The sequence below is a fragment of the Notolepis coatsorum genome, assembly GCF_963971535.1.
Source record: "Notolepis coatsorum genome assembly, chromosome: 11".
Lineage (NCBI taxonomy): Eukaryota > Metazoa > Chordata > Actinopteri > Aulopiformes > Paralepididae > Notolepis > Notolepis coatsorum.
This window is the reverse complement of record NC_140175.1, coordinates 111,665,281-111,693,074: the sequence shown is the minus strand read 5'-3', so window position 1 is coordinate 111,693,074 and position 27,794 is coordinate 111,665,281. Positions and strand designations below refer to the sequence as shown.

The 27,794-nt window shown below is 41.4% G+C and overlaps 1 protein-coding gene across 2 annotated transcripts in view; it reads left to right on the top strand.

Moving 5' to 3' along the window:
- The first annotated feature begins 6,210 nt into the window (after positions 1-6,210).
- Positions 6,211-27,794, top strand: part of rnf123 (ring finger protein 123) — a 484,329-nt gene continuing 462,745 nt past the window's right edge. Inside the window, exons 1-2 of one of the 2 annotated variants that reach the window (XM_084325137.1) lie at positions 6,211-6,359; positions 16,470-16,584. In XM_084325137.1, coding sequence (XP_084181263.1) covers positions 16,503-16,584 — 82 coding nt within the window. In that variant the 5' untranslated portion in view covers positions 6,211-6,359; positions 16,470-16,502. Of the gene's footprint in view, positions 6,360-16,466; positions 16,585-27,794 lie in introns of both variants that reach the window. The other variant, XM_084325136.1, reaches the window with a different exon arrangement.

Below are 27,794 nucleotides of genomic sequence, written 5' to 3'. Positions count from 1 at the left end.
GTGATGTAGTGTGCAGTATGTTAAGTAGGGCTGTCAACGAATAGCTTGTGAAGAATAGGTCTTCTGGCTTGTCGTTTGCGTACACTATGATGCTATGCTAAATTACAGGTAATCTCTCAGTAGTGTGCGTGGGCTGAACGAACAACATCCATCCCTTTGCGCAAGTTACATTTTGGGAAAGGGGGTGAACTTGAATAAAATTCTGTATGCAAAAAGAATAGTTCTGCATTCTGGTTAAAGTAACGTTGTATTCGTTTGGTACACAGCACGTACTGAACCAAAGGTCCAGTACTGAAACGGTTCAGTACGGATACGTGTACCTTTACACCCCTAATGGGCATTATCTTCAGGACCAAACTTGCCTTGGGGCTCCAGGTATGATGAATATTCCATCCCACTGTATTGTTATTTGTATTCTAATTAGTGTATATACTTGATCACATCATGCAGCACAACTGTACAGCCCGGGCCTATTTTATTTTATAACTATATTCTATTCTATTGTGCTTCTATTTAAACTTGGCTTTCATTTGATCTTATTCTACCATTTTATTTGACTGTTAATGTCGCACCAAATTACCAAATCAAATTCCTTGTATGTGTAAACTGCTTTCTGATGCGTGCAGCTAGACGTTCAGTCCAAACAAAGATCAGAGGATTCTGACGTATTATTTTTATAAAAAAATAAACAACATTTATTTGAAAGCAAAGTGTATCTTGTCAGAACAACCCCTTTCCCCCAATAGCTTGCTATGTCTAGAAATAAACAACAAACGGTTCTGTAAAATAAAAGCTGATAAACTGTCAAAAACATACAGTAGAGCTCTACCTGGGGCTCTAACTGAGCTCTGATATACAGTAGAGCTCTAACTGAGCTCTGATATACAGTAGAGCTCTAACTGAGCTCTGATATACAGTAGAGCTCTAACTGAGCTCTGATATACAGTAGAGCTCTAACTGAACTCTGATATACAGTAGAGCTCTAACTGAACTCTGATATACAGTAGAGCTCTAACTGAGCTCTGATATACAGTAGAGCTCTAACTGAACTCTGATATACAGTAGAGCTCTAACTGAGCTCTGATATACAGTAGAGCTCTAACTGAGCTCTGATATACAGTAGAGCTCTAACTGAGCTCTGATATACAGTAGAGCTCTAACTGAACTCTGATATACAGTAGAGCTCTAACTGAGCTCTGATATACAGTAGAGCTCTAACTGAGCTCTGATATACAGTAGAGCTCTACCTGAGCTCTGATATACAGTAGAGCTCTAACTGAGCTCTAACTGAGCTCTGATATACAGTAGAGCTCTAACTGAGCTCTGATATACAGTAGAGCTCTAACTGAGCTCTGATATACAGTAGAGCTCTACCTGGGCTCTAACTGAGCTCTGATATACAGTAGAGCTCTAACTGAGCTCTGATATACAGTAGAGCTCTACCTGGGCTCTGATATACAGTAGAGCTCTAATGGAGCTCTGATATACAGTAGAGCTCTAACTGAGCTCTGATATACAGTAGAGCTCTAACTGAGCTCTGATATACAGTAGAGCTCTAACTGAGCTCTGATATACAGTAGAGCTCTAACTGAGCTCTGATATACAGTAGAGCTCTAACTGAACTCTGATATACAGTAGAGCTCTAACTGAGCTCTGATATACAGTAGAGCTCTAACTGAGCTCTGATATACAGTAGAGCTCTAACTGAGCTCTAACTGAGCTCTGATATACAGTAGAGCTCTAACTGAGTTCTGATATACAGTAGAGCTCTAACTGAGCTCTGATATACAGTAGAGCTCTACCTGGGCTCTAACTGAGCTCTGATATACAGTAGAGCTCTACCTGGGCTCTAACTGAGCTCTGATATACAGTAGAGCTCTAACTGAGCTCTGATATACAGTAGAGCTCTACCTGGGCTCTAACTGAGCTCTGATATACAGTAGAGCTCTACCTGGGCTCTAACTGAGCTCTGATATACAGTAGAGCTCTAACTGGGCTCTAACTGAGCTCTGATATACAGTAGAGCTCTAACTGAGCTCTGATATACAGTAGAGCTCTAACTGAGCTCTGATATACAGTAGAGCTCTAACTGAGCTCTGATATACAGTAGAGCTCTAATGGAGCTCTGATATACAGTAGAGCTCTAACTGAGCTCTGATATACAGTAGAGCTCTAACTGAGCTCTGATATACAGTAGTGCTCTAACTGAGCTCTGATATACAGTAGAGCTCTAACTGAGCTCTGATATACAGTAGAGCTCTAACTGAGCTCTGATATACAGTAGAGCTCTAACTGAGCTCTGATATACAGTAGAGCTCTAACTGAGCTCTGATATACAGTAGAGCTCTAACTGAGCTCTGATATACAGTAGAGCTCTAACTGAGCTCTGATATACAGTAGAGCTCTAACTGAGCTCTGATATACAGTAGAGCTCTAACTGAGCTCTGATATACAGTAGAGCTCTAACTGAGCTCTGATATACAGTAGAGCTCTAACTGAGCTCTGATATACAGTAGAGCTCTAACTGAGCTCTGATATACAGTAGAGCTCTAACTGAGCTCTGATATACAGTAGAGCTCTAACTGAGCTCTAACTGAGCTCTGATATACAGTAGAGCTCTAACTGAGCTCTAACTGAGCTCTGATATACAGTAGAGCTCTATCTGGGCTCTGATATACAGTAGAGCTCTAACTGAGCTCTGATATACAGTAGAGCTCTAACTGAGCTCTGATATACAGTAGAGCTCTACCTGGGCTCTGATATACAGTAGAGCTCTAACTGAGCTCTGATATACAGTAGAGCTCTAACTGAGCGCTGATATACAGTAGAGCTCTAACTGAGCTCTGATATACAGTAGAGCTCTACCTGAGCTCTGATATACAGTAGAGCTCTAACTGAGCTCTGATATACAGTAGAGCTCTAACTGAGCTCTGATATACAGTAGAGCTCTAACTGAGCTCTGATATACAGTAGAGCTCTAACTGAGCTCTGATATACAGTAGAGCTCTAACTGAGCTCTGATATACAGTAGAGCTCTAACTGAGCTCTGATATACAGTAGAGCTCTAACTGAGCTCTAACTGAGCTCTGATATACAGTAGAGCTCTAACTGAGCTCTAACTGAGCTCTGATATACAGTAGAGCTCTATCTGGGCTCTGATATACAGTAGAGCTCTAACTGAGCTCTGATATACAGTAGAGCTCTAACTGAGCTCTGATATACAGTAGAGCTCTAACTGAGCTCTGATATACAGTAGAGCTCTAACTGAGCTCTGATATACAGTAGAGCTCTAACTGAGCTCTGATATACAGTAGAGCTCTAACTGAGCTCTGATATACAGTAGAGCTCTAACTGAGCTCTGATATACAGTAGAGCTCTAACTGAGCTCTGATATACAGTAGAGCTCTAACTGAGCTCTGATATACAGTAGAGCTCTAACTGAGCTCTGATATACAGTAGAGCTCTACCTGAGCTCTGATATACAGTAGAGCTCTAACTGAGCTCTGATATACAGTAGAGCTCTATCTGGGCTCTGATATACAGTAGAGCTCTAACTGAGCTCTGATATACAGTAGAGCTCTAACTGAGCTCTGATATACAGTAGAGCTCTAACTGAGCTCTGATATACAGTAGAGCTCTATCTGGGCTCTGATATACAGTAGAGCTCTAACTGAGCTCTGATATACAGTAGAGCTCTAACGGAGCTATGATATACAGTAGAGCTCTAACTGAGCTCTGATATACAGTAGAGCTCTAACTGAGCTCTGATATACAGTAGAGCTCTAATGGAGCTCTGATATACAGTAGAGCTCTAACGGAGCTCTGATATACAGTAGAGCTCTAACTGAGCTCTGATATACAGTAGAGCTCTAACTGAGCTCTGATATACAGTAGAGCTCTAACTGAGCTCTGATATACAGTAGAGCTCTAATGGAGCTCTGATATACAGTAGAGCTCTAACTGAGCTCTGATATACAGTAGAGCTCTAACTGAGCTCTTATATACAGTAGAGCTCTAACTGAGCTCTGATATACAGTAGAGCTCTAACTGAGCTCTGATATACAGTAGAGCTCTAACTGAGCTCTAACTGAGCTCTGATATACAGTAGAGCTCTAACTGAGCTCTGATATACAGTAGAGCTCTATCTGAGCTCTGATATACAGTAGAGCTCTACCTGAGCTCTGATATACAGTAGAGCTCTACCTGAGCTCTGATATACAGTAGAGCTCTACCTGAGCTCTGATATACAGTAGAGCTCTAACTGAGCTCTGATATACAGTAGAGCTCTAACTGAGCTCTGATATACAGTAGAGCTCTAACTGAGCTCTGATATACAGTAGAGCTCTAACTGAGCTCTGATATACAGTAGAGCTCTAACTGAGCTCTGATATACAGTAGAGCTCTACCTGAGCTCTGATATACAGTAGAGCTCTAACTGAGCTCTGATATACAGTAGAGCTCTAACTGAGCTATGATATACAGTAGAGCTCTAACTGAGCTCTGATATACAGTAGAGCTCTAACTGAGCTCTGATATACAGTAGAGCTCTACCTGAGCTCTGATATACAGTAGAGCTCTAACTGAGCTCTGATATACAGTAGAGCTCTAACTGAGCTCTGATATACAGTAGAGCTCTAACTGAGCTCTGATATACAGTAGAGCTCTAACTGAGCTCTGATATACAGTAGAGCTCTAACTGAGCTCTAACTGAGCTCTGATATACAGTAGAGCTCTACCTGAGCTCTGATATACAGTAGAGCTCTACCTGAGCTCTGATATACAGTAGAGCTCTACCTGAGCTCTGATATACAGTAGAGCTCTACCTGAGCTCTGATATACAGTAGAGCTCTAACTGAGCTCTGATATACAGTAGAGCTCTAACTGAGCTCTGATATACAGTAGAGCTCTAACTGAGCTCTGATATACAGTAGAGCTCTAACTGAGCTCTGATATACAGTAGAGCTCTAACTGAGCTCTGATATACAGTAGAGCTCTACCTGAGCTCTGATATACAGTAGAGCTCTAACTGAGCTCTGATATACAGTAGAGCTCTACCTGGGCTCTGATATACAGTAGAGCTCTACCTGAGCTCTGATATACAGTAGAGCTCTAACTGAGCTCTGATATACAGTAGAGCTCTACCTGAGCTCTGATATACAGTAGAGCTCTACCTGAGCTCTGATATACAGTAGAGCTCTAACTGAGCTCTGATATACAGTAGAGCTCTACCTGGGCTCTGATATACAGTAGAGCTCTACCTGAGCTCTGATATACAGTAGAGCTCTAACTGAGCTCTGATATACAGTAGAGCTCTACCTGAGCTCTGATATACAGTAGAGCTCTACCTGAGCTCTGATATACAGTAGTGGTACGGGAAACATGGGGGCAATTAAATTGATGAAGTTTAAAATGAACTATATCTACCAAACTTTATTTATTTATTCTTTATGTTAAATTTAGAAATGTCACACAAATAAAGCACTAGAAAATAGTCCCATTTAATTTGTAACTTTGCTGAAGAATTATTTAACACCAGTTTGAGCCTCATGGTGGCTTCGTCTTCTGTGAATGAATGAATGAAAACTTTATTTAACAGATTGCAGAATGGGTACAATACAGTACAGCTCAATACACACAATTGTTAAGGGGATGCAGACCAGAGAAAGACGTTTGTCTTGTTTACATCAGGGTCCCCCATTTTCAATTCATAATGATGATTGATTGATTGATTGAAAACTTTATTAACAGATTGCAGAATGGGTACAGTACAGTACAGCTCAATACATACAATTGTTATGGGGATGCAGACCAGAGAAAGACTTTCGTCTTGTTTACATCAGGGTCCCCCATTTTCAATTCATCATAACATACACGACATACAGATAGACAGTAGCCTACTGCTACATCTATACATTTATGACATACCAGATTTGAAAATACAGTACTGTTTGTGATACGAAAAGAGTCGATTCTACAAGGGGTTTAATTCCCTAAGTTCTACCCAGTTTTTTTTAATTATACCCAGAGGGTTCTACAGTGTTCCATAGGTTCTAATGTGAACACTGTGTCTTGTTGTTAATGTTCGTGTCATAATGTGTCTGATGACGTTTCAACCTGGATCAGCTGTTCGCCTTCGCCTTCCGCCGGGCAGAGGTATTTTGGACCCGCTGACTCTCCGTCACATGGTTATTATTATAATAGTGAGACTGTTTCCTTTAACCGTCGGCTCCCGTATTATTATTATTATTATTATTATTATTGTTATTATACCCGTTATTAGCAGTTATTACCAGCTAACATATCAAACATCGTGTTTACAGTGTGCCGTTAGTCCACATCATCATCAGGAGAGGATTCTGGTGAGTCTGTGTTGTTGTTAGCCGGCTGCTAGCTAAACTCTGTCATCATGTTACTGAATGATATCTATCTATCTATATATACTAAATACATCTGTCCTGCTGCTGCAGCAGTGTTTATAATGTTACTTCAGTCAGTCTGTCCTGCAGCAGTGTTTATAATGTTACTGCAGTCAGTCTGTCCTGCAGCAGTGTTTATAATGTTACTTCAGTCAGTCTGTCCTGCAGCAGCAGTGTTTATAATGTTACTTCAGTCAGTCTGTCCTGCAGCAGCAGTGTTTATAATGTTACTTCAGTCAGTCTGTCCTGCAGCAGCAGTGTTTATAATGTTACTTCAGTCAGTCTGTCCTGCAGCAGTGTTTATAATGTTACTTCAGTCAGTCTGTCCTGCAGCAGTGTTTATAATGTTACTTCAGTCAGTCTGTCCTGCAGCAGTGTTTATAATGTTACTTCAGTCAGTCTGTCCTGCAGCAGCAGTGTTTATAATGTTACTTCAGTCAGTCTGTCCTGCAGCAGTGTTTATAATGTTACTTCAGTCAGTCTGTCCTGCAGCAGCAGTGTTTATAATGTTACTTCAGTCAGTCTGTCCTGCAGCAGTGTTTATAATGTTACTTCAGTCTGTCTGTCCTGCAGCAGTGTTTATAATGTTACTTCAGTCAGTCTGTCCTGCAGCAGCAGTGTTTATAATGTTACTTCAGTCAGTCTGTCCTGCAGCAGTGTTTATAATGTTACTTCAGTCAGTCTGTCCTGCAGCAGTGTTTATAATGTTACTTCAGTCAGTCTGTCCTGCAGCAGTGTTTATAATGTTACTTCAGTCAGTCTGTCCTGCAGCAGTGTTTATAATGTTACTTCAGTCAGTCTGTCCTGCAGCAGTGTTTATAATGTTACTTCAGTCAGTCTGTCCTGCAGCAGTGTTTATAATGTTACTTCAGTCAGTCTGTCCTGCAGCAGCAGTGTTTATAATGTTACTTCAGTCAGTCTGTCCTGCAGCAGCAGTGTTTATAATGTTACTTCAGTCAGTCTGTCCTGCAGCAGTGTTTATAATGTTACTTCAGTCAGTCTGTCCTGCAGCAGTGTTTATAATGTTACTTCAGTCAGTCTGTCCTGCAGCAGTGTTTATAATGTTACTTCAGTCAGTCTGTCCTGCAGCAGCAGTGTTTATAATGTTACTTCAGTCAGTCTGTCCTGCAGCAGTGTTTATAATGTTACTTCAGTCAGTCTGTCCTGCAGCAGTGTTTATAATGTTACTTCAGTCAGTCTGTCCTGCAGCAGTGTTTATAATGTTACTTCAGTCTGTCTGTCCTGCAGCAGTGTTTATAATGTTACTTCAGTCAGTCTGTCCTGCAGCAGCAGTGTTTATAATGTTACTTCAGTCAGTCTGTCCTGCAGCAGTGTTTATAATGTTACTTCAGTCAGTCTGTCCTGCAGCAGTGTTTATAATGTTACTTCAGTCAGTCTGTCCTGCAGCAGTGTTTATAATGTTACTTCAGTCAGTCTGTCCTGCAGCAGTGTTTATAATGTTACTTCAGTCAGTCTGTCCTGCAGCAGTGTTTATAATGTTACTTCAGTCAGTCTGTCCTGCAGCAGCAGTGTTTATAATGTTACTTCAGTCAGTCTGTCCTGCAGCAGCAGTGTTTATAATGTTACTTCAGTCAGTCTGTCCTGCAGCAGTGTTTATAATGTTACTTCAGTCAGTCTGTCCTGCAGCAGCAGTGTTTATAATGTTACTTCAGTCAGTCTGTCCTGCAGCAGCAGTGTTTATAATGTTACTTCAGTCTGTCTGTCCTGCAGCAGTGTTTATAATGTTACTTCAGTCAGTCTGTCCTGCAGCAGTGTTTATAATGTTACTTCAGTCAGTCTGTCCTGCAGCAGTGTTTATAATGTTACTTCAGTCAGTCTGTCCTGCAGCAGTGTTTATAATGTTACTTCAGTCAGTCTGTCCTGCAGCAGCAGTGTTTATAATGTTACTTCAGTCAGTCTGTCCTGCAGCAGTGTTTATAATGTTACTTCAGTCAGTCTGTCCTGCAGCAGCAGTGTTTATAATGTTACTTCAGTCAGTCTGTCCTGCAGCAGTGTTTATAATGTTACTTCAGTCAGTCTGTCCTGCAGCAGCAGTGTTTATAATGTTACTTCAGTCAGTCTGTCCTGCAGCAGTGTTTATAATGTTACTTCAGTCAGTCTGTCCTGCAGCAGTGTTTATAATGTTACTTCAGTCAGTCTGTCCTGCAGCAGTGTTTATAATGTTACTTCAGTCAGTCTGTCCTGCAGCAGTGTTTATAATGTTACTTCAGTCTGTCCTGCAGCAGTGTTTATAATGTTACTTCAGTCAGTCTGTCCTGCAGCAGCAGTGTTTATAATGTTACTTCAGTCAGTCTGTCCTGCAGCAGTGTTTATAATGTTACTTCAGTCTGTCCTGCAGCAGCAGTGTTTATAATGTTACTTCAGTCAGTCTGTCCTGCAGCAGCAGTGTTTATAATGTTACTTCAGTCAGTCTGTCCTGCAGCAGCAGTGTTTATAATGTTACTTCAGTCAGTCTGTCCTGCAGCAGTGTTTATAATGTTACTTCAGTCAGTCTGTCCTGCAGCAGTGTTTATAATGTTACTTCAGTCAGTCTGTCCTGCAGCAGCAGTGTTTATAATGTTACTTCAGTCAGTCTGTCCTGCAGCAGCAGTGTTTATAATGTTACTTCAGTCAGTCTGTCCTGCAGCAGTGTTTATAATGTTACTTCAGTCAGTCTGTCCTGCAGCAGCAGTGTTTATAATGTTACTTCAGTCAGTCTGTCCTGCAGCTGTGTTTATAATGTTACTTCAGTCAGTCTGTCCTGCAGCAGTGTTTATAATGTTACTTCAGTCAGTCTGTCCTGCAGCAGCAGTGTTTATAATGTTACTTCAGTCAGTCTGTCCTGCTGCAGTGTTTATAATGTTACTTCAGTCAGTCTGTCCTGCAGCAGTGTTTATAATGTTACTTCAGTCTGTCCTGCAGCAGTGTTTATAATGTTACTTCAGTCAGTCTGTCCTGCAGCAGCAGTGTTTATAATGTTACTTCAGTCAGTCTGTCCTGCAGCAGTGTTTATAATGTTACTTCAGTCAGTCTGTCCTGCAGCAGTGTTTATAATGTTACTTCAGTCAGTCTGTCCTGCAGCAGCAGTGTTTATAATGTTACTTCAGTCTGTCTGTCCTGCAGCAGTGTTTATAATGTTACTTCAGTCAGTCTGTCCTGCAGCTGCAGTGTTTATAATGTTACTTCAGTCAGTCTGTCCTGCAGCAGTGTTTATAATGTTACTTCAGTCAGTCTGTCCTGCAGCAGTGTTTATAATGTTACTTCAGTCAGTCTGTCCTGCAGCAGTGTTTATAATGTTACTTCAGTCAGTCTGTCCTGCAGCAGTGTTTATAATGTTACTTCAGTCAGTCTGTCCTGCAGCAGCAGTGTTTATAATGTTACTTCAGTCAGTCTGTCCTGCAGCAGCAGTGTTTATAATGTTACTTCAGTCAGTCTGTCCTGCAGCAGTGTTTATAATGTTACTTCAGTCAGTCTGTCCTGCAGCAGCAGTGTTTATAATGTTACTTCAGTCAGTCTGTCCTGCAGCAGTGTTTATAATGTTACTTCAGTCTGTCTGTCCTGCAGCAGTGTTTATAATGTTACTTCAGTCAGTCTGTCCTGCAGCAGTGTTTATAATGTTACTTCAGTCTGTCTGTCCTGCAGCAGCAGTGTTTATAATGTTACTTCAGTCAGTCTGTCCTGCAGCTGTGTTTATAATGTTACTTCAGTCAGTCTGTCCTGCAGCAGCAGTGTTTATAATGTTACTTCAGTCAGTCTGTCCTGCAGCAGCAGTGTTTATAATGTTACTTCAGTCAGTCTGTCCTGCAGCAGTGTTTATAATGTTACTTCAGTCAGTCAGTCTGTCCTGCAGCAGTGTTTATAATGTTACTTCAGTCTGTCTGTCCTGCAGCAGTGTTTATAATGTTACTTCAGTCAGTCTGTCCTGCAGCAGCAGTGTTTATAATGTTACTTCAGTCTGTCTGTCCTGCAGCAGTGTTTATAATGTTACTTCAGTCAGTCTGTCCTGCAGCAGTGTTTATAATGTTACTTCAGTCAGTCTGTCCTGCTGAAGTGTTTATAATGTTACTTCAGTCAGTCTGTCCTGCTGAAGTGTTTATAATGTTACTTCAGTCAGTCTGTCCTGCAGCAGTGTTTATAATGTTACTTCAGTCTGTCAGTCTGTCCTGCAGCAGTGTTTATAATGTTACTTCAGTCAGTCTGTCCTGCAGCAGTGTTTATAATGTTACTTCAGTCAGTCTGTCCTGCAGCAGCAGTGTTTATAATGTTACTTCAGTCAGTCAGTCTGTCCTGCAGCAGTGTTTATAATGTTACTTCAGTCAGTCTGTCCTGCAGCAGCAGTGTTTATAATGTTACTTCAGTCAGTCTGTCCTGCAGCAGTGTTTATAATGTTACTTCAGTCAGTCTGTCCTGCAGCAGCAGTGTTTATAATGTTACTTCAGTCAGTCTGTCCTGCAGCAGTGTTTATAATGTTACTTCAGTCTGTCTGTCCTGCAGCAGTGTTTATAATGTTACTGCAGTCAGTCTGTCCTGCAGCAGCAGTGTTTATAATGTTACTTCAGTCAGTCTGTCCTGCAGCAGCAGTGTTTATAATGTTACTTCAGTCAGTCTGTCCTGCAGCAGTGTTTATAATGTTACTTCAGTCAGTCTGTCCTGCAGCAGCAGTGTTTATAATGTTACTTCAGTCTGTCCTGCAGCAGTGTTTATAATGTTACTTCAGTCAGTCTGTCCTGCAGCAGCAGTGTTTATAATGTTACTTCAGTCAGTCTGTCCTGCAGCAGCAGTGTTTATAATGTTACTTCAGTCAGTCTGTCCTGCAGCAGCAGTGTTTATAATGTTACTTCAGTCAGTCTGTCCTGCAGCAGTGTTTATAATGTTACTTCAGTCAGTCTGTCCTGCAGCAGCAGTGTTTATAATGTTACTTCAGTCAGTCTGTCCTGCAGCAGTGTTTATAATGTTACTTCAGTCAGTCTGTCCTGCAGCAGTGTTTATAATGTTACTTCAGTCAGTCTGTCCTGCAGCAGCAGTGTTTATAATGTTACTTCAGTCAGTCTGTCCTGCAGCAGTGTTTATAATGTTACTTCAGTCAGTCTGTCCTGCAGCTGTGTTTATAATGTTACTTCAGTCAGTCTGTCCTGCAGCAGTGTTTATAATGTTACTTCAGTCAGTCTGTCCTGCAGCAGCAGTGTTTATAATGTTACTTCAGTCAGTCTGTCCTGCAGCAGTGTTTATAATGTTACTTCAGTCAGTCTGTCCTGCAGCAGTGTTTATAATGTTACTTCAGTCAGTCTGTCCTGCAGCAGTGTTTATAATGTTACTTCAGTCAGTCTGTCCTGCAGCAGTGTTTATAATGTTACTTCAGTCAGTCTGTCCTGCAGCAGTGTTTATAATGTTACTTCAGTCTGTCTGTCCTGCAGCAGTGTTTATAATGTTACTTCAGTCAGTCTGTCCTGCAGCAGTGTTTATAATGTTACTTCAGTCAGTCTGTCCTGCAGCAGTGTTTATAATGTTACTTCAGTCAGTCTGTCCTGCAGCAGTGTTTATAATGTTACTTCAGTCAGTCTGTCCTGCAGCAGTGTTTATAATGTTACTTCAGTCAGTCTGTCCTGCAGCAGCAGTGTTTATAATGTTACTTCAGTCTGTCTGTCCTGCAGCAGCAGTGTTTATAATGTTACTTCAGTCAGTCTGTCCTGCAGCAGTGTTTATAATGTTACTTCAGTCAGTCTGTCCTGCAGCAGTGTTTATAATGTTACTTCAGTCAGTCTGTCCTGCAGCAGTGTTTATAATGTTACTTCAGTCAGTCTGTCCTGCAGCAGTGTTTATAATGTTACTTCAGTCTGTCTGTCCTGCAGCAGCAGTGTTTATAATGTTACTTCAGTCAGTCTGTCCTGCAGCAGTGTTTATAATGTTACTTCAGTCTGTCCTGCAGCAGTGTTTATAATGTTACTTCAGTCAGTCTGTCCTGCAGCAGCAGTGTTTATAATGTTACTTCAGTCAGTCTGTCCTGCAGCAGTGTTTATAATGTTACTTCAGTCAGTCTGTCCTGCAGCAGCAGTGTTTATAATGTTACTTCAGTCAGTCTGTCCTGCAGCAGCAGTGTTTATAATGTTACTTCAGTCAGTCTGTCCTGCAGCAGTGTTTATAATGTTACTTCAGTCAGTCTGTCCTGCAGCAGTGTTTATAATGTTACTTCAGTCAGTCTGTCCTGCAGCAGCAGTGTTTATAATGTTACTTCAGTCAGTCTGTCCTGCAGCTGTGTTTATAATGTTACTTCAGTCAGTCTGTCCTGCAGCAGTGTTTATAATGTTACTTCAGTCAGTCTGTCCTGCAGCAGCAGTGTTTATAATGTTACTTCAGTCAGTCTGTCCTGCAGCAGTGTTTATAATGTTACTTCAGTCAGTCTGTCCTGCAGCAGTGTTTATAATGTTACTTCAGTCTGTCTGTCCTGCAGCAGTGTTTATAATGTTACTTCAGTCTGTCAGTCTGTCCTGCAGCAGTGTTTATAATGTTACTTCAGTCAGTCTGTCCTGCAGCAGTGTTTATAATGTTACTTCAGTCAGTCTGTCCTGCAGCAGCAGTGTTTATAATGTTACTTCAGTCAGTCTGTCCTGCAGCAGTGTTTATAATGTTACTTCAGTCAGTCTGTCCTGCAGCAGTGTTTATAATGTTACTTCAGTCTGTCTGTCCTGCAGCAGTGTTTATAATGTTACTTCAGTCAGTCTGTCCTGCAGCAGTGTTTATAATGTTACTTCAGTCAGTCTGTCCTGCAGCAGCAGTGTTTATAATGTTACTTCAGTCAGTCTGTCCTGCAGCAGCAGTGTTTATAATGTTACTTCAGTCAGTCTGTCCTGCAGCAGCAGTGTTTATAATGTTACTTCAGTCAGTCTGTCCTGCAGCAGCAGTGTTTATAATGTTACTTCAGTCAGTCTGTCCTGCAGCAGTGTTTATAATGTTACTTCAGTCTGTCTGTCCTGCAGCAGTGTTTATAATGTTACTTCAGTCAGTCTGTCCTGCAGCAGTGTTTATAATGTTACTTCAGTCAGTCTGTCCTGCTGCAGTGTTTATAATGTTACTTCAGTCAGTCTGTCCTGCAGCAGCAGTGTTTATAATGTTACTTCAGTCAGTCTGTCCTGCAGCAGTGTTTATAATGTTACTTCAGTCTGTCCTGCAGCAGTGTTTATAATGTTACTTCAGTCAGTCTGTCCTGCAGCAGTGTTTATAATGTTACTTCAGTCAGTCTGTCCTGCAGCAGTGTTTATAATGTTACTTCAGTCAGTCTGTCCTGCAGCAGCAGTGTTTATAATGTTACTTCAGTCAGTCTGTCCTGCAGCAGCAGTGTTTATAATGTTACTTCAGTCAGTCTGTCCTGCAGCAGCAGTGTTTATAATGTTACTTCAGTCAGTCTGTCCTGCAGCAGCAGTGTTTATAATGTTACTTCAGTCTGTCTGTCCTGCAGCAGTGTTTATAATGTTACTTCAGTCAGTCTGTCCTGCAGCAGTGTTTATAATGTTACTTCAGTCAGTCTGTCCTGCTGCAGTGTTTATAATGTTACTTCAGTCAGTCTGTCCTGCAGCAGCAGTGTTTATAATGTTACTTCAGTCAGTCTGTCCTGCAGCAGTGTTTATAATGTTACTTCAGTCTGTCCTGCAGCAGTGTTTATAATGTTACTTCAGTCAGTCTGTCCTGCAGCAGTGTTTATAATGTTACTTCAGTCAGTCTGTCCTGCAGCAGTGTTTATAATGTTACTTCAGTCAGTCTGTCCTGCAGCAGCAGTGTTTATAATGTTACTTCAGTCAGTCTGTCCTGCAGCAGCAGTGTTTATAATGTTACTTCAGTCAGTCTGTCCTGCAGCAGCAGTGTTTATAATGTTACTTCAGTCAGTCTGTCCTGCAGCAGTGTTTATAATGTTACTTCAGTCAGTCTGTCCTGCAGCAGTGTTTATAATGTTACTTCAGTCTGTCTGTCCTGCAGCAGCAGTGTTTATAATGTTACTTCAGTCAGTCTGTCCTGCAGCAGTGTTTATAATGTTACTTCAGTCAGTCTGTCCTGCAGCAGTGTTTATAATGTTACTTCAGTCAGTCTGTCCTGCAGCAGTGTTTATAATGTTACTTCAGTCAGTCTGTCCTGCAGCAGTGTTTATAATGTTACTTCAGTCTGTCCTGCAGCAGTGTTTATAATGTTACTTCAGTCTGTCTGTCCTGCAGCAGTGTTTATAATGTTACTTCAGTCAGTCTGTCCTGCAGCAGTGTTTATAATGTTACTTCAGTCAGTCTGTCCTGCAGCAGTGTTTATAATGTTACTTCAGTCAGTCTGTCCTGCAGCAGTGTTTATAATGTTACTTCAGTCTGTCTGTCCTGCAGCAGTGTTTATAATGTTACTTCAGTCAGTCTGTCCTGCAGCAGTGTTCAGGGAGAAGAGAAGGGGTCCTAGGAAGTATGAGCTCACTGACTGAAATTTCCAACAAAAAGCATCAATTGTCAAATAATATTGATCACATTAACTAGACTAGATGTTTTTGAGGAAATTAGAAAGGGAACAACAACTTAACCCTTGTGTCTGATCAGATTAAAAAAAAATTGATACATTTGCAGTGATTATGTTTGTAGCCAATATATGTGGCTAATCTTTGAATTATCTTTGAATTATTTTGACTTTCTCTTTCATAAATTGTTTATTCAACTTCAGCCCCAATCATAACCACCACATATTGTTTTTTGTAATGTCAGATTTAACAACTCCTTTCAGAAAAGTGGGAGTATTTCATTTTTAATCTGAAGTTGAATAAAATATTTATGGAAAAGAAAGTGGGAAATTATTTCAACATACAGTATAATCTTTTTATGGCGTTTTTCAATTTAGTCCCCTAATATGGTAAGAGTTAGGGATGCACGATATTGCTTTTTTGACACCGATACCGATAACTTTATGCTCCTCAAGCCGATAACCGATATCGATAACCGATATTTATTGTATTATAAAAAAAAATGTAATGTATATATTTTTTTTTTCAACATGAAACAAAACATATCACAATACAATAATAATACATAAAAAGACTTCCCAGGACAATAACTTAACACCAACTTAAATGTGACCTAACCAGACAACAGAAACAAAAGCCAAGACAACAGTTTTGACTGATAAAGTGACCATATTTATTTTTCCAAATGAAAATTCACAATCCGTCAACAGCTTGTGGTGCATCCAACCTAAGACGCTCGAAGCTTTTTGTTCTTCTTTTTTCAAAGCGGAGCCTTGAAAAAGAGGCTTTGAGTGGACACATCACCACCTCACATCACCACCACAACGGGTCACCTGCGGCATCACCACCGCCACGGTGTTGGGGGCCCGCGACGACGGCGCGAGCACGCTTGTACCTATTAATAATAATTATCGTGCATCCCTAGTAAGAGTATAACACTTTAGTTTTCAGACACAAGGGTTAAATTTTTTTTTTTTCTTGACAGATTTAACATTGGGCTTTTGACAGGGGAGATGATGCATTGCATGTTAACGTTAGCTAGCTAACATCCACATGTTTATTTTTATCACTGACTAACCTGCTGGTTCCTTGACCTTGGTGCCATTCCATTTGCCACCTCCGCTGTCAATCAGTTGTATCGCCTGGTCCCGCCTCCACCAATCACAAGCGGCAGCACGGCTCCATTGTGTGTGTGTGATCCGCGTGAGGGAGAGAGTCAGATAGTTCTCCAACTCTGTCGCAGACAGTGAAATCCTGGTTGTTCCCCACCCACCTAGGTTATCTAACTATCGCGCCGCGCCGCCGCCACAACTAGAAACAATGGCCTGAAAAAAAATAAAAATAAAAAAATCTATTTCTTTTTTATATATAATTATTATAATTTTGTTTATATGTGCAGGCCAGGCCACCGGGAAAACTCCCGGTGCTCCCGATGGCCAGTCCGGGCCTGTCCAGCAGTGTTTATTAATGTGTGTGTTCTCCAGCAGTGTGTATTAAATGTGTGTGTTCTCCAGCAGTGTGTATTAATGTGTGTGTTCTCCAGCAGTGTGTATTAATGTGTGTTCTCTCAGCAGTGTTTGTGGGCCGGAGGACTCCAGTCTAACAACATGAACTCGAAGGGGGGGGGCACGGCACTGAGCCGACGCAGCTACCGGCTGGCCTCCGACACGACACAGCAGAGAGCCACAGGTGAGGAGAGTAGTGTCGTCAAAAATATCGATTTTTCGATACATATCGATTCTGAATATTTAAAACGGTTTCAATACTCATTTCCCGCAATATCGATATTTAATTATTCATATTTTTTTTTTTTTTTATAAGGAAGTTGCATTGTTTATTACAATACCTGTAATAGTACAGTAGTCCACACACACATGTGCATTCAGTTAAATTGGAATATGACTGTAATACAAACAGTTCAGTTTGTCAGGTACATGCAACACAGATTATATATTTATATATATAAACACAATTTATAAGATTATATAATTTAGTTATCTTTAAATGTGTGATCTAAAGATAAACAAAGGGTTTTAAAAGTGTTATATTTATCTTCTCTTATAGTCAGGGCTCTACGCTAACCTTTTTCCCAAGGAGCACATGTGCTCCTAAATAAAAAAAATTTAGGAGCACACAAAGAAATTTAGGAGCACAGTGAAAATATTTCAAGTAACGGATATTTTTTTTTTTTTTTTTTTTTAAATGTATATTTGTACTGTGCGTGCATGTGCAAACGGGAACGGGACACACATCTGTGCAATAGCACATACCATCAAAGTCACTGGCCCACTGTGTGCGTGTGTGTGTGTATCTGCGTGTGCAAACGGGAATGCGACACAGACATTGAACAAAAAGGAGACACTGGCATTACCACCAGGGCCATCAGTAGAGGGGACTGTAAGGTGCCTTTTCGGTATACTACCTTTGCTAAAACTGTGTTCTCTGTTATTTTTGTTTTGTTTTTGTTTAACCTTTATTTATCCAGGGTAGGTTCGCTGAGCACAGATGCTCTTTTTCAGCTACGCCCTGCTTCACATTCACACAGTTCCATTCATACCTGGGAGCTGCCCAGTACAACCACAGTCTGACACCATTGGCCACTGAGCAACTCCACTGGAGCAGTTGGGGGTTAAGTGCCTTGCTCAAGGGCACTTCAGCGGCAGATTTTTCTCTTCTCTAACCATTAGGCCACCGCTGTTAAAGGTGGTAACTACTGGAATAGCCTACCAGTTGTGATTAGAGAGTGCCCCACATACTCCATGTTCAAGACCTATCTTAAGGCAAACCAGAACTGTGATCATTTTTAATCTGATTTAGTTTATGTAACTTGTTTCTTGTTTTTATTGTTGTTTTTATCATTGATTGTCACAATGCTTTTACCCTAAGCAGGCTATTTATTTATTGAAAGAGTTTTGCTGTCTCCTGGTGTAAATTAGCTCTTGCTACAACCCTGCATGTTTACATTTTGTATTTTGTACGTGATGTTCATTAACATGTGCTGTCCCTATCAAATAAACTATCAAATCAAACTACTGCTACAAAAGTAACAGTCACTTAACTTTAGCCTTTGCCCCTTTTATGCATACAATGCCTATGTTTTGGCTAGTGTTGCTCTTCTAGAAAAATAATCCTTTCAGGGTTGCCTATTGAAATACTATACACCTCCAGTACAGAAACATTGTTTATGAGTTTGCGTGTCAGGTAGACCATTGATTGACAGTCGATTCTGCCAATTACGTCACACCGCTTTCACCCACCTCTGCTGTTGATAATGCTAGCCAGTTAGCATACACACACGCACAGTGGGCCAGTGACTTTGGTGTAGGGGTGTAACAATGCATCGCAATTAGGGATGCTCGATATTGGCTTTTTTACCGATACCGATATACCGATATTGTCCAACTCTTAATTTCCGATACCGATATCAACCGATATCAACCGATACCGATATATGCAGGGTTTCCCCCCCCAAATAATTGAATAATTTCAGGTAATTAACATTACATATCTCTTGTTGTGGAATTAACACAACATTATGCATACTTTTGACAATAAATAAAATCTGAATTTGTTCTTACTTGCTTGCCTGGGTAAATAAAGGCTATAGAACAGGGGTGGGCAATTATTTTTCCCGGGGGGCCGAATGAGCAACTGAAAATATGTTGGGGGGCCGGGCCAAAATTCCAAACTCAATTATGCATAATATACATTTTATTTCTATATAAAAAGCAGTAAATGGCATTGTTTTGACCCCTGGTAAGAGTGTATGTTATTATTTGGCAATTAAAAGGTGAGGTTAGCTTTCAAAAATATAATTTATTCAAATAGAATTTATTTCCAAAATGATAAACAAAATGTGAAACATTAATAACAAAGGGCATTTTGAGTTTCATATACTATTGAAACAAGGATTTTCTTAGCTTTCTAAAGACATCACATCATCTTATAGCAAAAATAAACAAGACATGTCACTGAACTGTGTAAAGAAAAGTGTCCCAGTTTTGTAGCCTTTTTTTTACTTTACATGCCTATATTAAACATTTAATGTTTTCAGAACTGCAAAAAAAAGAAAAAAAAATATCAAGTGTCCCATTTCACTTGTTATATTTCCACATTTTAGTGTTCTTCAGTTCTTTTTTTTTCATTCAGTGTGAGAAATCCAGTCTCTGTTGAGCTTTAACAAGTCCATCAAAGTCAGGTTGCATGTCTGAGGTGGAGATGCGAAGCACAGCTGCCAGATGTTCATCAGTGAGAGAGGATCTGTACCTGGACTTGGTAAACGTCATGACTGAGAATGTCTGTTCACATATGTAGGTGGATCCAAAGAGAACCAACATCTTCTGAGCATGTCTCCTAAGCGTATACTGTGCGTGTGAACGTTGACATGAAAAAAAAAGAAAAAAAAAAAAAAAAAAAAAATTTTTAATTTTTTTTTATTATCATGTAATCTTTCGCGGGCCGGTCAGAATCATCCCGCGGGCCGGATCCGGCCCGCGGGCCGTACAATGCCCAGGTCTGCTATAGAAACATCCCTAATCGCAATGCATCGATCTTAAGGGGAAAATTCAACTGCATCGATTTGAAAATGTTAGAATTGATTATCGCAATTTTAATGTGTACACAGTGTTATGTTATTCTCATGGCCGTTACAGCCAACACAACGACATACGCTACTGCATCAACGTTATGATTAACACTTTGAGTGCCACGCCGGGTTTTCCTTTTTACCCCCTTGATGCCACCATCCACTTCAATGTTAACGTTAATATCGCCTAATCTATGTTTTAAATTATGGCTATGTGTCTAATCTGCCTGTCGCTTATCAAAGACTATTTTCCAGTCAGTGCTGTCAAGGCAGATTGGTTTTTTATCGCGTCATTTCCGTTTCAGAGCATTTAGAAAAGCACCCGTTTTGAGATAAAAAAACAGCCCATTCTGGACCATTCTATGAAAATCGTCTTTTACTGGAATATTCCACAACGTTGATATTCGTCTGTCTTTTTATGAATCGTTTTCAAATAAACGCTAGATGATCAATATTATACGTGCACGCACGCACATTCGGGCCGCGCACGGATAATCACCGCGTTGATTTCCTCTTGGACTTTTACAGTGAAACCGAAAGAGCCCATTTCACAAAACAGCTTATAAATGTCTGATTATCCTAACACTGATAACATAGATTCCTTACCTGACATCAGATGGTATCCAACTGGTATATTCCAATTCCTGATCACCATTAGAAAAAATCGATAAGTGTATAGATCCAACGCGATACAGTAGAACTCCATGATCAGCGGGGCTCAGAGGCTCCAGAATGAACTGTGGTAACCCCGGCTGGATCAGTGGACTGGAAAATGTGGAGTACCGGATTTTTTCCCCATCCATTTTCATTGAGTCCATTCCAAAATCCCTTATGTCATCTGGGAGACGATAGGGGGCGCTTTTTTCCACATGTGATCGCCGGCGGTGCTCGTGTATACTCGGGTAGGCTCGCGTGATGCAATATGATTTCAGATCGCTAATAAAAAAAAATCTGAGAAATCTCGTGAGTGGCTTTCAACCACATAAAAATAAACCCGAGATATCTCGTGTGTGGCAGTTAAAGTGTTAACAAAGCAAGGCATTCATTTTGTTGCATTAACGTTATATTACTATTGCTATCGATAAATCTAGGTGTTCTAAAATCTATTGCTATTGGTAAGACTAGAATAAGTTACTGTCTCGGAAAACTCTCGCATATCGCAATGGCGGATTTTCAGGAAGTAAAAAAGCAAATGGGAGCTTCCGATTGGTCATTTCCTTTTTTCCCCTTGAAACCAGTCACGTCACTCTACTGTGATTGGACTGTTGGCTTGAGTGCAATGTGGGACTTGTAGTTTTTGAACGATTATCAGCGGAGAGACTTTTTGAGGCTGTAATCTTCACTCGCACACCGTGCAAGTAATTAATTTTTCCGGTTCGCACACACATATTTCTAGGGGCAAATGCGAGCAATATGGTCGCACTGTAGAACCCTGCCAGAGAGAAGCTGAGGAGAATCAACCAGCAACTAGAGTAAAATTTATTAAAAAAAAATATTTTTTTCTTTTTCTTTTTTACATTTTAAGATTGAACCTTTTTCCCAGTGGTATCGAAAATGGTATCGAATATCGATACTTTTCAAGGTATCGTATCGAAGTTCGAAATTCCAGTATCGTGACAACACTAGAGGAGAGACACAGGTGAGGAGAGACAGACAGGTGAGGAGAGACAGACAGGTGAGGAGAGACAGACAGGTGAGGAGAGACAGACACAGGTGAGGAGAGACAGACAGGTGAGGAGAGACAGACACAGGTGAGGAGAGACAGACACAGGTGAGGAGAGACAGACAGGTGAGGAGAGACAGACACAGGTGAGGAGAGACAGACACAGGTGAGGAGAGACAGACAGGTGAGGAGAGACAGACAGGTGAGGAGAGACAGACAGGTGAGGAGAGACAGACAGGTGAGGAGAGACAGACAGGTGAGGAGAGACAGACACAGGTGAGGAGAGACAGACAGGTGAGGAGAGACAGACAGGTGAGGAGAGACAGACAGGTGAGGAGAGACAGACAGGTGAGGAGAGACAGACAGGTGAGGAGAGACAGACACAGGTGAGGAGAGACAGACAGGTGAGGAGAGACAGACAGGTGAGGAGAGACAGACAGGTGAGGAGAGACAGACAGGTGAGGAGAGACAGACAGGTGAGGAGAGACAGACACAGGTGAGGAGAGACAGACACAGGTGAGGAGAGACAGACAGGTGAGGAGAGACAGACACAGGTGAGGAGAGACAGACAGGTGAGGAGAGACAGACACAGGTGAGGAGAGACAGACACAGGTGAGGAGAGACAGACAGGTGAGGAGAGACAGACACAGGTGAGGAGAGACAGACACAGGTGAGGAGAGACAGACAGGTGAGGAGAGACAGACAGGTGAGGAGAGACAGACAGGTGAGGAGAGACAGACAGGTGAGGAGAGACAGACAGGTGAGGAGAGACAGACAGGTGAGGAGAGACAGACACAGGTGAGGAGAGACAGACAGGTGAGGAGAGACAGACAGGTGAGGAGAGACAGACAGGTGAGGAGAGACAGACAGGTGAGGAGAGACAGACAGGTGAGGAGAGACAGACACAGGTGAGGAGAGACAGACAGGTGAGGAGAGACAGACAGGTGAGGAGAGACAGACAGGTGAGGAGAGACAGACAGGTGAGGAGAGACAGACAGGTGAGGAGAGACAGACACAGGTGAGGAGAGACAGACACAGGTGAGGAGAGACAGACAGGTGAGGAGAGACAGACAGGTGAGGAGAGACAGACAGGTGAGGAGAGACAGACACAGGTGAGGAGAGACAGACACAGGTGAGGAGAGACAGACACAGGTGAGGAGAGACAGACAGGTGAGGAGAGACAGACAGGTGAGGAGAGACAGACAGGTGAGGAGAGACAGACAGGTGAGGAGAGACAGACACAGGTGAGGAGAGACAGACAGGTGAGGAGAGACAGACAGGTGAGGAGAGACAGACACAGGTGAGGAGAGACAGACAGGTGAGGAGAGACAGACACAGGTGAGGAGAGACAGACAGGTGAGGAGAGACAGACAGGTGAGGAGAGACAGACAGGTGAGGAGAGACAGACAGGTGAGGAGAGACAGACAGGTGAGGAGAGACAGACACAGGTGAGGAAAGACAGACACAGGTGAGGAGAGACAGACACAGGTGAGGAGAGACAGACAGGTGAGGAGAGACAGACAGGTGAGGAGAGACAGACAGGTGAGGAGAGACAGACAGGTGAGGAGAGACAGACAGGTGAGGAGAGACAGACAGGTGAGGAGAGACAGACACAGGTGAGGAGAGACAGACAGGTGAGGAGAGACAGACACAGGTGAGGAGAGACAGACAGGTGAGGAGAGACAGACAGGTGAGGAGAGACAGACACAGGTGAGGAGAGACAGACAGGTGAGGAGAGACAGACACAGGTGAGGAGAGACAGACAGGTGAGGAGAGACAGACAGGTGAGGAGAGACAGACACAGGTGAGGAGAGACAGACAGGTGAGGAGAGACAGACATGTGAAGAGAGACAGACAGGTGAGGAGAGACAGACAGGTGAGGAGATACAGACAGGTGAGGAGATACAGACAGGTGAGGAGAGACAGACAGGTGAGGAGAGACAGACAGGTGAGGAGAGACAGACACAGGTGAGGAGAGACAGACAGGTGAGGAGAGACAGACAGGTGAGGAGAGACAGACAGGTGAGGAGAGACAGACACAGGTGAGGAGAGACAGACAGGTGAGGAGAGACAGACAGGTGATGAGAGACAGACAGGTGAGGAGAGACAGACAGGTGAGGAGAGACAGACACAGGTGAGGAGAGACAGACAGGTGAGGAGAGACAGACACAGGTGAGGAGAGACAGACACAGGTGAGGAGAGACAGACAGGTGAGGAGAGACAGACAGGTGAGGAGAGACAGACAGGTGAGGAGAGACAGACACAGGTGAGGAGAGACAGACAGGTGAGGAGAGACAGACACAGGTGAGGAGAGACAGACACAGGTGAGGAGAGACAGACAGGTGAGGAGAGACAGACAGGTGAGGAGAGACAGACACAGGTGAGGAGAGACAGACAGGTGAGGAGAGACAGACAGGTGAGGAGAGACAGACAGGTGAGGAGAGACAGACAGGTGAGGAGAGACAGACAGGTGAGGAGAGACAGACACAGGTGAGGAGAGACAGACAGGTGAGGAGAGACAGACACAGGTGAGGAGAGACAGACAGGTGAGGAGAGACAGACACAGGTGAGGAGAGACAGACAGGTGAGGAGAGACAGACAGGTGATGAGAGACAGACAGGTGAGGAGAGACAGACAGGTGAGGAGAGACAGACACAGGTGAGGAGAGACAGACACAGGTGAGGAGAGACAGACAGGTGAGGAGAGACAGACAGGTGAGGAGAGACAGACAGGTGAGGAGAGACAGACTTGTTCTTGAATCCTATTTTCCTGTATCCTGATGTAGGGTTGGAGTAGAGGAATACATTATTAACAGGTGGAGTAGAGGAATACATTATTAACAGGTGGAGTAGAGGAATACATTATTAACAGGTGGAGTAGAGGAATACATTATTAACAGGTGGAGTAGAGGATACATTATTAACAGGTGGAGTAGAGGAATACATTATTAACAGGTGGAGTAGAGGAATACATTATTAACAGGTGGAGTAGAGGAATACATTATTAGCAGGTGGAGTAGAGGAATACATTATTAACAGGTGGAGTAGAGGAATACATTATTAACAGGTGGAGTAGAGGAATACATTATTAACAGGTGGAGTAGAGGAATACATTATTAACAGGTGGAGTAGAGGAATACATTATTAGCAGGTGGAGTAGAGGATACATTATTAACAGGTGGAGTAGAGGAATACATTATTAACAGGTGGAGTAGAGGAATACATTATTAACAGGTGGAGTAGAGGAATACATTATTAACAGGTGGAGTAGAGGATACATTATTAACAGGTGGAGTAGAGGATACATTATTAACAGGTGGAGTAGAGGAATACATTATTAACAGGTGGAGTAGAGGAATACATTATTAACAGGTGGAGTAGAGGAATACATTATTAACAGGTGGAGTAGAGGATACATTATTAACAGGTGGAGTAGAGGAATACATTATTAACAGGTGGAGTAGAGGAATACATTATTAACAGGTGGAGTAGAGGATACATTATTAACAGGTGGAGTAGAGGAATACATTATTAACAGGTGGAGTAGAGGAATACATTATTAACAGGTGGAGTAGAGGATACATTATTAACAGGTGGAGTAGAGGATACATTATTAACAGGTGGAGTAGAGGAATACATTATTAACAGGTGGAGTAGAGGATACATTATTAGCAGGTGGAGTAGAGGATACATTATTAACAGGTGGAGTAGAGGATACATTATTAACAGGTGGAGTAGAGGATACATTATTAACAGGTGGAGTAGAGGAATACATTATTAACAGGTGGAGTAGAGGATACATTATTAACAGGTGGAGTAGAGGAATACATTATTAACAGGTGGAGTAGAGGATACATTATTAACAGGTGGAGTAGAGGAATACATTATTAACAGGTGGAGTAGAGGAATACATTATTAACAGGTGGAGTAGAGGAATACATTATTAACAGGTGGAGTAGAGAATACATTATTAACAGGTGGAGTAGAGGAATACATTATTAACAGGTGGAGTAGAGGAATACATTATTAACAGGTGGAGTAGAGGAATACATTATTAACAGGTGGAGTAGAGGAATACATTATTAACAGGTGGAGTAGAGGAATACATTATTAACAGGTGGAGTAGAGGAATACATTATTAACAGGTGGAGTAGAGGAATACATTATTAGCAGGTGGAGTAGAGGAATACATTATTAACAGGTGGAGTAGAGGAATACATTATTAACAGGTGGAGTAGAGGAATACATTATTAACAGGTGGAGTAGAGGAATACATTATTAACAGGTGGAGTAGAGGAATACATTATTAACAGGTGGAGTAGAGAATACATTATTAACAGGTGGAGTAGAGGAATACATTATTAACAGGTGGAGTAGAGGAATACATTATTAACAGGTGGAGTAGAGGAATACATTATTAACAGGTGGAGTAGAGGAATACATTATTAACAGGTGGAGTAGAGGAATACATTATTAACAGGTGGAGTAGAGGAATACATTATTAACAGGTGGAGTAGAGGAATACATTATTAACAGGTGGAGTAGAGGAATACATTATTAACAGGTGGAGTAGAGGAATACATTATTAACAGGTGGAGTAGAGGATACATTATTAACAGGTGGAGTAGAGGAATACATTATTAACAGGTGGAGTAGAGGATACATTATTAACAGGTGGAGTAGAGGAATACATTATTAACAGGTGGAGTAGAGGAATACATTATTAACAGGTGGAGTAGAGGAATACATTATTAACAGGTGGAGTAGAGGATACATTATTAACAGGTGGAGTAGAGGATACATTATTAACAGGTGGAGTAGAGGATACATTATTAACAGGTGGAGTAGAGGAATACATTATTAACAGGTGGAGTAGAGGAATACATTATTAACAGGTGGAGTAGAGGATACATTATTAACAGGTGGAGTAGAGGAATACATTATTAACAGGTGGAGTAGAGGAATACATTATTAACAGGTGGAGTAGAGGAATACATTATTAACAGGTGGAGTAGAGGAATACATTATTAACAGGTGGAGTAGAGGAATACATTATTAACAGGTGGAGTAGAGGATACATTATTAACAGGTGGAGTAGAGGAATACATTATTAACAGGTGGAGTAGAGGATACATTATTAACAGGTGGAGTAGAGGAATACATTATTAACAGGTGGAGTAGAGGAATACATTATTAACAGGTGGAGTAGAGGATACATTATTAACAGGTGGAGTAGAGGAATACATTATTAACAGGTGGAGTAGAGGATACATTATTAACAGGTGGAGTAGAGGAATACATTATTAACAGGTGGAGTAGAGGAATACATTATTAACAGGTGGAGTAGAGGAATACATTATTAACAGGTGGAGTAGAGGATACATTATTAAGAGGTGGAGTAGAGGAATACATTATTAACAGGTGGAGTAGAGGAATACATTATTAACAGGTGGAGTAGAGGAATACATTATTAACAGGTGGAGTAGAGGAATACATTATTAACAGGTGGAGTAGAGGATACATTATTAACAGGTGGAGTAGAGGAATACATTATTAACAGGTGGAGTAGAGGAATACATTATTAACAGGTGGAGTAGAGGAATACATTATTAAGAGGTGGAGTAGAGGAATACATTATTAACAGGTGGAGTAGAGGAATACATTATTAACAGGTGGAGTAGAGGAATACATTATTAACAGGTGGAGTAGAGGATACATTATTAACAGGTGGAGTAGAGGAATACATTATTAACAGGTGGAGTAGAGGAATACATTATTAACAGGTGGAGTAGAGGAATACATTATTAACAGGTGGAGTAGAGGAATACATTATTAACAGGTGGAGTAGAGGAATACATTATTAACAGGTGGAGTAGAGGAATACATTATTAACAGGTGGAGTAGAGGATACATTATTAACAGGTGGAGTAGAGGATACATTATTAACAGGTGGAGTAGAGGAATACATTATTAACAGGTGGAGTAGAGGAATACATTATTAACAGGTGGAGTAGAGGATACATTATTAACAGGTGGAGTAGAGGAATACATTATTAACAGGTGGAGTAGAGGATACATTATTAACAGGTGGAGTAGAGGAATACATTATTAACAGGTGGAGTAGAGGATACATTATTAACAGGTGGAGTAGAGGAATACATTATTAACAGGTGGAGTAGAGGATACATTATTAAGAGGTGGAGTAGAGGAATACATTATTAACAGGTGGAGTAGAGGAATACATTATTAACAGGTGGAGTAGAGGAATACATTATTAACAGGTGGAGTAGAGGAATACATTATTAACAGGTGGAGTAGAGGAATACATTATTAACAGGTGGAGTAGAGGAATACATTATTAACAGGTGGAGTAGAGGAATACATTATTAACAGGTGGAGTAGAGGAATACATTATTAGCAGGTGGAGTAGAGGAATACATTATTAACAGGTGGAGTAGAGGAATACATTATTAGCAGGTGGAGTAGAGGAATACATTATTAACAGGTGGAGTAGAGGAATACATTATTAACAGGTGGAGTAGAGGAATACATTATTAACAGGTGGAGTAGAGGAATACATTATTAACAGGTGGAGTAGAGGAATACATTATTAACAGGTGGAGTAGAGGAATACATTATTAGCAGGTGGAGT